A 12,098-nucleotide genomic window follows, 5' to 3' on the forward strand; every position below is an offset into this window, starting at 1 on the left:
GCTTTCTTAATGCGTAAGACCACCTAAGCTTTTATTTTATATATTAGGCCTTCACTTCACACTGCTGATCCATTGATTTATATAATTTTAGAACTGGAATTGACATTACAGATAGTCTAAAATAATACCCTTTTTCCAAAAGAGAATCCATGTTGATTAAGTCATCTGTACTTTTACCATACAGAGGAACCCTATGTAGGTCTCCTGACTCCCCAATAGAACTTTCCTTGACATGACCCACATCTCCTACAGGGCTGTTTTTAACCCACTCATTTCCACTTCATGCCCTCCCCCTTTTTTAATACTTAAGTGTTCTATTTCTCTTTTTTTTTTTCCTCTTTGGTATGTCCCTATCAACACCTTTCGAGAATAATATTCTATCTAACTTCTCCCTAAGTCTCACCAACATATGCCATCTGCAAAAGTGACCAGCATAACATTTACATCTTCCAACCAAATGGCTGGCTGTCATGAGGAACAAAAAAAGCCAAGGAGAACAGCAGGGAATGTGTTCAGGATGCCAAATACAGCACAGGCAGACAGAGAACCCAATGCAGAATGAGACAAAAAAGTTACAGGACAGAGTTAGGACTCGGAGGACGGGATGCGAATGGGCCCACACAACTACTTGGCAGGTGGCAAAACTGAACTGGCTTGGGTTGGGGAAAACAGAGAGTGAGACTGTGAACAATGCCAGGGTGTCAGAAAACCGTGGGGATTATGTTGGGCTTAAAATGATTGAGAGAGGATCTAGTTACCTACATGACACATCCCTCCCACTCACCAGGAAGGGCCAGGGATTTTTCCCAGGTCTGCTCATGTATTCTAGAGTAGGACTGAGGTCACACTCGGATTTGCTTAGGCTGTCACACAGGATCATTCACTGAAGATCAGCAGGTGCTCTGGGTCTCCTGAATGGTGCATGCTAATGCTCTCGCTGGTGCCTCATGAAGGAGTGGTGTTCAAGGTGAAACTAACCAACTACACAGAGTGGGACAAGCTGGGGGCAGAGAGAAATGATGTTTATGGCTTCCAAACCAGAGAAGGAACTCAAAAGCCAGCTTGCGGCACAACCTGGAAGGGAAACAAGAGCTAGTTATTCCCTCATTTGGATGGCCGCCCGGCAAATAGTGTTTGTCACTGTGATCTTAAAATGTCCTGCAGATAATTCAATCAATAAATATTCATGAAGTGCCTATTATAAACCAGAGGCTGTGCGAGGGGCTGAAAATAGGATAGTGGCCAAAGAAAGAGACTACTCTTTGTGGAACTGAGGCTGACAGCTCCTCCTGTGAACCTTATGTTTTTCTCACTCATGTCAAATAAGGGCTTGGGTGCCACCGGTGGTGTGGGGACGGAGGGGAGGCCAAAATCACTGAGAAATGTTATTATTTATACATAAATAATATGTGTAAATAATGTGAGAAAGAAATAACAAACAAGCCTAAAGCACACTCTTTTTTGAGGTTCATGACCATATCCCCTGCTTGTATGTCATTCAACCCCAAAGCGTTATTTGCAGGTGTGACTCATCTCTTGCTTATTTAGAAAACTATGGTCTTTGTTCTTAAAGTGTCTTAAAATTTATCTTCAAAAACACGATACCATGTGAAAAGACCATGGGAACTGAATACCTTCTGTAGCACCCGTGGCTAACAGCCATGTAACCAAAGGAGAAGCCAGAATCATGGTGAAAAAGAAAAACTTTGAAAACAAAGGTTTATTACCACATTCAGGAGATGAGATAAAGTAGGAATAAGTAGGAAGACGAATAAAAGTTTATGAGCCAGGGAAATCAGAAATATGCCAAATAGTTTAATATGTATTGGATTTAGACAATCAGTTACGAAAAAGGCCAAAAAAAAGTCATCAAGTCCAATAGACTACAACAGTTCCCAAGTTCATTCATTTGTTCACACACTGTTTCTCATCTAATGGAGTAGGAAAGAGGAGAATTTTCCTAGATAAATTTTTATTACTTCATTTAACTATAATGAAGTATTGTCTTTCAAATATTTGGGTTGATATGGAAAAAAACCTAGTTATGCGTTAAAGATAAAGTTTATTGGACAGGCACAGTGACACATGTCTGTAATCCCACCAACTCGGGAGGCGGAGGCAGAAGGATTGCAAGTTCAAGGGCAGCCTTAGCAATTTAGTGAGACCCTCAGCAACTTAGTGAGACCGTATCTCAAAAGAAAAAAGAAAAAGGACTAGGGGACGTAGCTCAGCGGTAGAGCACCCCTGGGCTCAATCCCCGATACCAAAATAATTAATTAATTAATTAATTAAAATTATTACAAAAGATTTGGAGAAAATTCTAAAAAGATAACTAGTTTTCTTAATATGTAGTTACAGATTAACTGGAGGGAAAAGGAGCCAGAGAAATCATCTCCAATCTATTCATCTTACATCTGAGAATCAGAGTGGTGAAATAATAGGCCCAGCTGGAGTTCTGTCTCAGTTTAAATCAAAAGAGAAAGAAACACAACTTAGATGCGATACCCTCTTTTGGAGAAATAGTGCTCAAGCATGTCCCACCCTCAATCACACAGGAACAAAACAGCAGGAGTGTCAGGGCTGCAGCAGAATGCCGTCCTCCCTCCCACTAGTAAGTTTAACAAGCAGGGTGTGGGAGCTTTTTTGGAGGCAGTGATAGTATTACGCTGATGTGCCCAGGAAAGCTGTAAGCATAGTGTTTGAATTTCAGCAAGACATATTTCACAGATGGAGAGTAGTAAGCTACTTTAAGCTTCTCATGATGGCCATGAGAAAAAAAAAAAATAGAGATGGGATGAAAGAGATTTAAGGCAAGAATACCAGTTGAAACCAACCACTCCAGAGAAACTGAGCAACTTGCTAAGTCGGTCTTTTTGCTGTATCAACTTGGCAAGGGTACTGCCCTCAGTTATTCAAATGCCAATCTGGGTGCTTCTGGCAAGGTACTCTGTAGATGTGTTCAAGATCCATAATCAGTTGATCATAAATAAGGGAAAAGATCCTAGATAATCAGGATGGGCCTGATCTTATCAGTCGAAAGGTCTTAAAAACCAAGCTGAGGGGGCCGAAGAACTTCTGTGGATAGCAGTTGCAGCAGTTCCAGCCTGTCTTGCTGACGGCCACCCTGTGGATTCCAGTCTGCCTAGCTGGCCCCACACCTGCATAAGCCAATTCCTTCCAATAATATCTCAATAGGTCTCCTACTAGTTCTGCTCCTCTGGTTGAACCCTCACTAATACACCCACCAAACATCATACAGTTACTAAGTGACAGAGCAGAAATTCTCTCAGTGCCACTGGAGGCCAGTGGAGGATCCATGCAGATTCAGACATCAGCACTTCAAAGAAATGGCACCCATTCAAACGCCTCCCGGGTTCGGGGTGGGTGAAGGAACACCATGGAGCAGGAGCAAAGAGGTGAATCACTCTCGGGCCAGGCCTGGGTTCCAGCCCAGGCTCTGCAACCTCCATCTTAGGCCTCAGTCTCCTCATCAGAAACATGGAATAACGACAGTACCTTCCAGAGAGTTGGCGCAGATTCAATGAATTGCGCCATGCAAAGCACTGCAAACGCCCAGCACACAGTGAATAATAAAGGAAGACAATTTCTATTTAGCAGAACCAAAGAGTGAGAATGAAGCATGCTAAGTTTTTGCAATGGGGCAATGAGAAAGCAGAAACACCCCTGATGACTCTAAGGAAATCAAAATCACAGGAAACACTTCCACCGTGATGCAGAATGTCATCAGTGACCTAAGCACTAAAGAATGCTTTCCTGAGGATGACTATTCCAGGGGCCAACAATGCTTCACAGGCATTCTACCTAATCCAGGGATGGGTGAAGGCAAGAAATGGCAGTTCATCAGAATTTCAGTTCCCCTAACTTGTTCTGGGACTGACGGATCCCCATGAAAAAGAAGAATGCAGGGTTTAACAGTTTCAACATCAGCAGGTTTTTCCAAAAGGCACAAAAACACATTTAAGATGTAGGTGGTCTATACCCCCATCACTGTTACAATGGGAAAATACAGCCCAAGAAAAGATGGTTCCTACAGGTCAAGTCCACAGAAGACACCTGCAGGATGTTATCATGATGAGTCTGGCTCCACCAAGCCTTACACAGAATCTCTAAAAAAAAAATTATACACACACACACACACACACACACACATACATACATACATACATATACATATACATCATTCCTGACATGGCAGGTATGGAAAAACAATGCCTTCAGTTTAACTTTGGGAGGAAAAATTCATCAGTGTTCATAAAAACATTAGTGTATCTTTTCACTGAATGGCTTTTACTCTAGAAAGAGGAAAGAACCAAAAAAGAAAAAAAAAAAAAAAAAGAAGGAAGCCTGATCTTGCAACAGGCAAATGTTCTACAAACCAAAACATCACAAACTTTAACAGCAGTAAAATCCAAACTGGCTCTAATACCATCCAGGCCTAACAGACCAGGTAACAGTGACGATCTGACTTCATGTTGCTCGAAGGCTCTCCCAAAGAAATCACTTAACAAAAATCATTTCTAAATCTTTTGATAGTTTTTCCTGGGGGATTTCTGAAGTTGGAGGTGTGGATTGGAACATTCCTCTAAGATAAGGCTGTTTTGATTATGGTCACACATCCCAGAAGCAGCAGTGATTATTCCAAGGAAGTGATGAGCCCCTGCTTGCACTAAAAAAAAAAAAAAAAAAAAAGGAGTCTGGTTGTAAAGAAGCTACAAGTACCATGTGCATGGAAAACTGGGTTTGGTTACTCCTCTCTAGGTCAGTGTGGTTGCCTGGGTGACTGGTTATGGAAGAGATGCCCTACCTAGAACGCAGCATTATCTGTCTCCATGGTAATGTAAGCCCATCCTACCTTTGGGTATCTTGTAAACTCAGGAAATTTAATTCTCCAATCAAGGAGAATGAAAGTTAATCTGGTGATCATGTCCACATTTCATCAGAAGTTATCCCTAGGTCTTTGATAAAACAAATCATTAATCTTGACAATCTCAGATTCCTTTAAACAACTATTGATATTCTGTATTCAATCAATTTCTAACACATCTATAGTTTACTGACCATCTATCTTTAAAAATCTGTACTTCTGTAAAATATACTTATAGCTTGAGTACTCTCCAAAAGATTGAAGGTATATTTTGATGTAAGTAGAGTTTCTGCCTCTAAGTAATTTCTAAGCCACCAAACCTCTGCACTGTTTTACCATCAACTAAGAACACCTGACATCGCCACACGCAGGTGTTTCCATGAGTGCTCTTTCCACATCAGGAACAGGTTCTGATGGCAGGGCACCGCCTTTTTTATTGTTTATAAACCTTCATTAAGCATTTGTATTGCAAGTCAAGGCTGAGGGTCTTCGACTTTGTCCCAGGAGCTGTATGGGAAGCATCTTTGAGCATGGCATGTTCTTTTCTCAAAGCCTGCCTGGAGCACAGTCCCATATCCAGGGTACACGAATGATGGGAACAGTGGGACATGAGTCATCATGTAGAAGAGCCCTGGAAAGGGCAGGTGTCTGCTTCCCCACAGGCTATGATGGGAATAAACTGAACAGTTCTTGCGATGTTCTTTAGAACAATGTGAAATGAATTTAAAGATAGACATAGCTGCTCTTTCAGGGAAGAGAAGAAAACGAAGCCACCCGCCGGCTGAATGAGAAGCACAGGTGGGAACCAGGAACTCTGTTCTCCAGCTTTCATACTCATCAGAAGCGTGCTCTCATTAGCCTTTCATGGTGATAGAAAAGCTCTGTGGCCACCCAGGAGCCAAAGAGAAGATGCACATATCTTTCCTTTTGGAAAACACCTTTCCCCAAGACAAGCTTTCTGTGTTAGCTGTCCATGTCACATCATAGACGTGGTAGGGAGAACCCTACAGAACATGAGCAATGCAACCTCCACAGACCAATTCTTCCTTCTGCAGTTTTCCTGTCCAAACCAAAGAATGCTAACGTCATTCCTTCCAAGCTTATCACTGGTGACTTTCCACTTATATGACTATTCTGTCCCCTGGAAGGCCTCTTCTTCTCTGATCTCTTGAGAGTTATCTATGCATCAATACTAATATATCCCCTCCACAATTTTTCCCAACTCTGGGAGAGTCAATTGACGCTCAGCAGCAAGCCTGTGTTTTACCATGGTCTGTTCTGTACTGCAAATATTTGGGCTGCATTTCTCACCCAGGCCAATGTTTTGTAAGCTCTCTGACCACTCCTCTCCCTTAAACCATCTCTCCATCTCTGTTTGCCAGGCAAATAGTTAGCAAGTATTTAATGGATCCTTTATGAATGAACCAATCCTGTCCACACCTTAAACAAACCATCATCCATTCATTCAAAATCTACAAACCTTTATTAAGCACTTAATAAGTGCAAGGAATTGGAGATTATAAAGATAAGTAAGAACCAACCCTGCCCTCCTAGGCTGTAGATTTTTTGATTGCAATCTAAGGGTGGAGCTAAGAAACTCACATAAATAACTTGTGGCAAACAGGCACAAGTGTTATCTCAGACACACAAAAATACTGCAGTGTGAAAACAGAAGGGGAGACTCATTTCAATTTTGGAGGGGAGTTCTGGGAAGGAGAAAAGCATTTGTTGAAGGTCAGAGTACATTGAACAGTTTGTCAACATTATCTCATTTAATTGCCACAACTACCTTCTGAGTTAGGTATTTTTACCCCCATTTTATAGATAAGTAAATTGGGGTTCTGAGAAGCTAAATATTGTGGCCATGGTCACATAGCTGACAAATAATGAAACTGGAAATCACACACCCAAAGGTGTGGTTCCAAGATCCTGCGCACTGTCCCACACCACAGTGTCTATCTGAGACAGACAAAAGCAACGTCACTTGCATTGACAGCACTCATTCGGCACGGTAAGGGAGTCGCTCAGGGGTAGTATACTGTATGCTCTGTGTATATTAGGCTCTGGGTCCAATTCTGATCACCACCAACAAACAAACAAACAAATACACCAAAAACCAAAATTCTTCAGGCCAGTCTAGGGTGAGCAGGGCAATTCAGGAACAGTTGACAACTGAGCCAGAGGCCAGTTGGGGAAAGGCAGAGCCTCCCATATAACAGCACAACCCACACCAGGGACAACAGGAGGTGTTCTGTAAGAGAAGACTAGATAATTCCCCACTTTCTCTGCAATGCGCTTGGAAAATATAAAATAACCTCTTAAAAATAGACACAAAGTATTGTTTGGCCAGTGGGAAGCCCCTCCAGAAAGATTCTTTTTTCTTTCTTTCTTTTCTTTCTTCTGTTTTCCTCTGCAATGCTGGGATGAAACCCAGGGCCTTGCAAATGACTGAGCTACATCTCCCTGTCGAAAATACTGTTTAAGCATCTTGAATGTCTTGAAAGTTATTGTTTTAAACAATGATCTTAACCTTTAATTCTAAATATCCTACAATGCAAGCCATATGAGGTAGAAAGATGATTCTCTCTACATTTCCTTTTCCTTTAGACTGCTGGTTTTTAACTCCAAGATACTATCTAGACATTTAAGCCAGATGATTAAAGATTAAAGAAACCCCAATAATTATTTTACTTAAATAAATGTCCAGGGCCAGAGCTGTGGCTCAGTGGTAAAGCACTTGCCTTGCATGGGTGAGGCACTGGGTTCCATCCTTAAGACTACATAAAAATAAATAAATAAAATAAAGATATTGTATCCATCTACAATTAAAAATTTAAAAAAAAAAATTTAAAATGTCCAGTTTCCTATCATGCCAACCAACATTTAAGCATTCCAGATAAGAATTTTAATATTGTGTAACTGGACTGATTTTTTAAAGAAGTTTAAAAATATTTTAAGTCAAAAAGTTGGATAGGTAATATTAACTTAACAGGACATAATATTAATAGTATGTATCAGTGACCAGCGACAGAGCCCAAGTAGGAGAAGAAAACAGTGTGGGGTACACACAGAGCTGAGTGTTTCATAAATTATCAGCCAATACCTAGAAATACTATCTGCTACTACCCAGAACATATGCCACCTGAGATACCAGCTGCAATAAGAGCTTATACTTGGGGGCTCTTAACTTTTACAGCCTCCTGCCACAGGGAAGGAGGGGGCCCTTGCCCAGGCACGGGACTCTAGAAGGCTGGGATGTTGAGAACCAGGGGAGACAGCCTAGGCAGCAAAAAACAGGACAGGAAATCACTGCATCAGAACAGATGTCTTAGGTGCCCTTGCCGCCTGCAGAGCACCTGACACATTCTGAGTCCCTGATAATGCAGATGACAGTGCTGATGCTAACTAATGACCCAGATCCCAAGCATTGAGTAATTCAACCCTTCCACATGTGAAAAATAATTAGTCCATCCCAGTTTATCTTGCATAAAGCACTTGTGGTTGAAATTCCACCTAGAAATTGAGGCTAGGAACAGGAGTTTATGCAATGCGGATTGGGAAACGACTTTTGGTTTGAGTCACAAAAATGAATTTATGTCACTAAAATTGCACAACTACATCTCAAAAAAGTTGGGTCTGATAATGTCAGGGGTGAAAACATGAGATGGTAAGAAAAAGGAAGGTGAGAAAGCTGTCCAGAGATGCCCAGGGCCAAGACACACTCTGGCAGTCTTGGACATGGGTGGCTCCCTCAAGATGTCCTCTCCCTAGCTCCAAGGACTCTGGAATCATTACCAGGAAGATGCCCAGTCACTTGGCAACATGCCTAACTAATCTCAGCGTTACACCATCAACTTGTCAAAAAATGTAAGTGAGCTGGCATCTTCCAAGCCAGTCCTAAGTTGTTATTTTTTTTTTCCAACAGTGTACGCTAAACCATTGGTTCCCTGCCACCATCACCAGTTTTAGATTTTAATTTGACCATGAGAATTTCATGTCAAAGTGCCTAGGAAAAAAGGAGTTTTTAGGGATCCTTTAAAAAAATTTTTTTAGTTGTTTTACTTATTTATTTATTTTATGTGGTGCTGAGGATAGAACCCAGTGCCTCACATGTGCAAGGCAAGTGTTCCACCACTGAGCCACAACCTCAGCCCCTTTTCAGGGATTTTCTGTAAGAAAAATTATGACCCCTGTGTCAGATATAGAGACCTGCTTTTATTTTGTTTTCCCTCCAGGAATGAGGAGAAATAGTAAAAGCTTTTTTTTCTTGTTCATTAAAAAAAATTTTTTTTAGTTGTAGATGGACATAATATCTATAATTTATTTATTTTTATGTGGTGCTGAGGCTCAAACCCAGGGCCTAGCCCATGCTAGGCAAGTGCTTTACTGCTGAGCCACAACCCCAGGCTCATTGTTCATTTTTTTATTGTTTTAGTTTTTTTTGTTTTGTTTTGTTTTGTTTTTATGCTGGGGATGGAACCCAGGGGCACTTTATTACTGAATCTCATCCCAACCCATTTTTTATTCTGAGACAGGGTCTAACTTGCTTTGGGCCTCACTACATTGCTGAGGCTGGTTTTGAACTTGCAATCCTCCTGCCTCAGCCTCCAGAGCTGCTGGGATTACAGGTGTGTGCCACTGTGTCCACAAAAACATTTTTTTTCGCCCTCCTAATATAAAGAGGTGTCTGGAAGGAAGCACACTTTATCAGTGCCACCCAGAGAGCTGAGAGAAAAGGAAAGCACTGGCAGCAACCACAGAGTCTAACTCCAGGTCTGTAGTTTTCAGGCTGCACCTGCCCCAGGGTCAGAGGATTCACTGGGACCAGTCTCTGTTTTCTTATTAGTGAAATGCAGATAATATCACAAGGCTGCTGTGAGACTGAGGAAAGTACCTTTTGTAAAAGGCCTAGGACATAGTTGTTTCTCAATAATTTCAGCCTCCATGGAACCATTTACGAAGATTAATTTTGATTGATTGTTATCTGCTTCACCTTTGGTATTCAGCTAAACAGAAAGAAATACACTATCTAAAAACTTCTCACAAGTCCATGAGACTTATCTGAGGAAAGCTGCTTTTAGAACTACTAGCTGCACTTGTATTTCTTTTCTTTTCTTTTTAAGCCCAATTTTAACTCATGTGGGACAACAGTTTCTTAATGGAAGAGACAGGACTCATTAATTTCACCAAGCAAATTGAAGCTATAAATGAATCATTACATTAAGCCAATATTTCAGAGCATTTACTATTTCCCAAGTACTGACCTAAGCATTTTATACACATTTTATAATATCTCATTGAATCCTAACAATCCCATAAAGCAGATAACTACAGTTAGCCTCATTTTATAGAGGAGGAAACTAAAGCAAAAGGATTTAGCTTTACTAACATAATAAAGCAGAGCTCAGTCACCAGAATAGAGAGGGGGTCGTCTCTTTTCCAGAAAAGTTTACCCATGTCTTTGCATCATCTGGGAAGACTATAAATATTCAAACCATAGAATTTTTGATATGTCCCTTCATTTACATTCCCACCACTGCATTAAATTCTGAAAGCTACCTCTTCTCTGTGCCATTTTTCAGAGGAGAATCTAAAACTCCATCACTATATTCCACAAGGAAAGCGGTCATTTAAACAAACGACTTCTCTCCGCCTGCCTGCCTTTAGCTACTTGTTTTTTCCCCCTGCCTCCCATCTGCTTTAAATAACAGCTTTTTATAATTATTCTATAATGGCGAGTCGTGGTCACAACAGTCCCATGAAGAAACCACAGAATACTACCAGAGAGTACAAGCAAGAGGAAAAGACAGTGTAACTCCCAACTCACAAAAGCTCCTCAAAAATACAGATCAAGGTGGACCGGGGGCGGGGGGTGCGGTTCAGTGGGTAGAGCCCTTGCCTAGCGGGCGTGAGACCCTGGGTGGGATCCCCAGCACCGGGGGGTTGTGGGCAGAGGGGAGCCAACTCCACTGGTCAGTCTACCCAAGGTGTCAAGGTAAAGGCGAGGGCTGCCGGGCGCTCGTCGGGGGTGTTGGGGGTACATGGCAGAACCGGCTGGTGTTGGACTGTGCGAAACGTGGTGGACCTGCCTCGGCGCGCTCACCTGTTCCCCCCACGGGGGTCGGGGGGCAGTTCTGGAAACGAGTATTGCCAGCTTATAGGGGATGGGCTCCTAGAAGCCGAGCTCCTTCCAGTCCTGAAGACAATTACTTTGTTCAAGAGAAAAAAGAATCTGAAGTTCACTGCAGGCTGGTGCAAGAAGGTGGCCCACCGTCGCCGGGTGACGGTGGGCGGGAGGATCGCAGCTCAGCCTCGAAACCCGCTGCGGGCTGCTGAGAGCCGGCGGCGTTCCCGGGCTCCACTCCCCAAGTCCCACTCCCCGAGGGGGCACCCCGGTCCCCAACAGCACCAGTGCCCTCAGGGACGGCCGTGGTCCCCGAGACCATCGGAAAAGATGTTGGGGCGGAGGGGACGCGCGCCGGCCTTGCCCTGCTGCAAAGTGGGCAGATCTGGCGTCGCTGCGCTGGCCGATCGCTGCCCAGAGCCCAGGCTGGGGACCACCCCGCGCCGCGCGCCCCACCTGGAGCCGCCGCCGACCGCCTGCCACCTCACCTCCCGCCGCAGCCTCCTCTTCTGCCGCCATCGCGGGCACCTCCGGGCCACCTCCGCAGCCCCGGGGCGGGTAGCATGGAGGAGCCCGGGGCCCGCCCCGCCCGGGTCCAGGAGGCCCCGGAGCCGGGCACCTGCGGGCTTTTGCCCGGTTCCGCGACAGCCGCCACCGCAGCCCCGGGGCGCACAGCCGACGCCGCCTCCCCGCCCCGCCGGCCGCCGACACTGGGCCTGCGGACTGGGGCGCGCCCGCCCGCGGGTCTGGGCGCCTCGGGTGGCGGAGCCGGTGAACGGGACGCGCGGGGGGGGGGGCGGAGCACAGTGGGCCCCGCCCCGCCCCACCGACCCCCTCCGCGGGAGTCCCGCGCTGAAAGGCAGGGAGAACCTTTCTCGAAACCCGCCTATTGAAGCTGTAAGCCCTGGGCGCGGGTGGAGGCGATGGTGGACGAAGATGTCTGCGTGGTGGAGCAGCGGAAGGCGCGGGTTGGGGAGTGCGGGAAGAGTCTTCCCAGGACCCAGCTCCTAGTTGCAGAGAGGAGCAGGCCGACGTCAGATGTGGGCTCCCCTGAGGAAGGCGCTTTGGCTCCTAGAACTGTTGGGTAAA

The 12,098-nt window shown here is 44.3% G+C and overlaps 1 protein-coding gene across 5 annotated transcripts in view; it reads right to left on the minus strand.

Moving 5' to 3' along the window:
* The window catches only part of Bmal2 (basic helix-loop-helix ARNT like 2), a 74,267-nt gene extending 62,497 nt beyond the window's left edge, over positions 1–11,770 (minus strand). The window contains exon 1 of one of the 5 annotated variants that reach the window (XM_078015017.1): positions 11,498–11,770. In XM_078015017.1, the coding sequence (XP_077871143.1) occupies positions 11,498–11,528 (31 nt within the window). In that variant the 5' untranslated portion in view covers positions 11,529–11,770. Of the gene's footprint in view, positions 1–784; positions 1,069–11,465 lie in introns of those variants that run through there. The other 4 variants (XM_078015016.1, XM_078015021.1, XM_078015018.1 and 1 more) reach the window with 4 other exon arrangements.
* Between the last annotated feature and the right edge of the window lie 328 nt (positions 11,771–12,098).

Source organism: Ictidomys tridecemlineatus, chromosome 6 (assembly GCF_052094955.1).
Source record: "Ictidomys tridecemlineatus isolate mIctTri1 chromosome 6, mIctTri1.hap1, whole genome shotgun sequence".
Lineage (NCBI taxonomy): Eukaryota > Metazoa > Chordata > Mammalia > Rodentia > Sciuridae > Ictidomys > Ictidomys tridecemlineatus.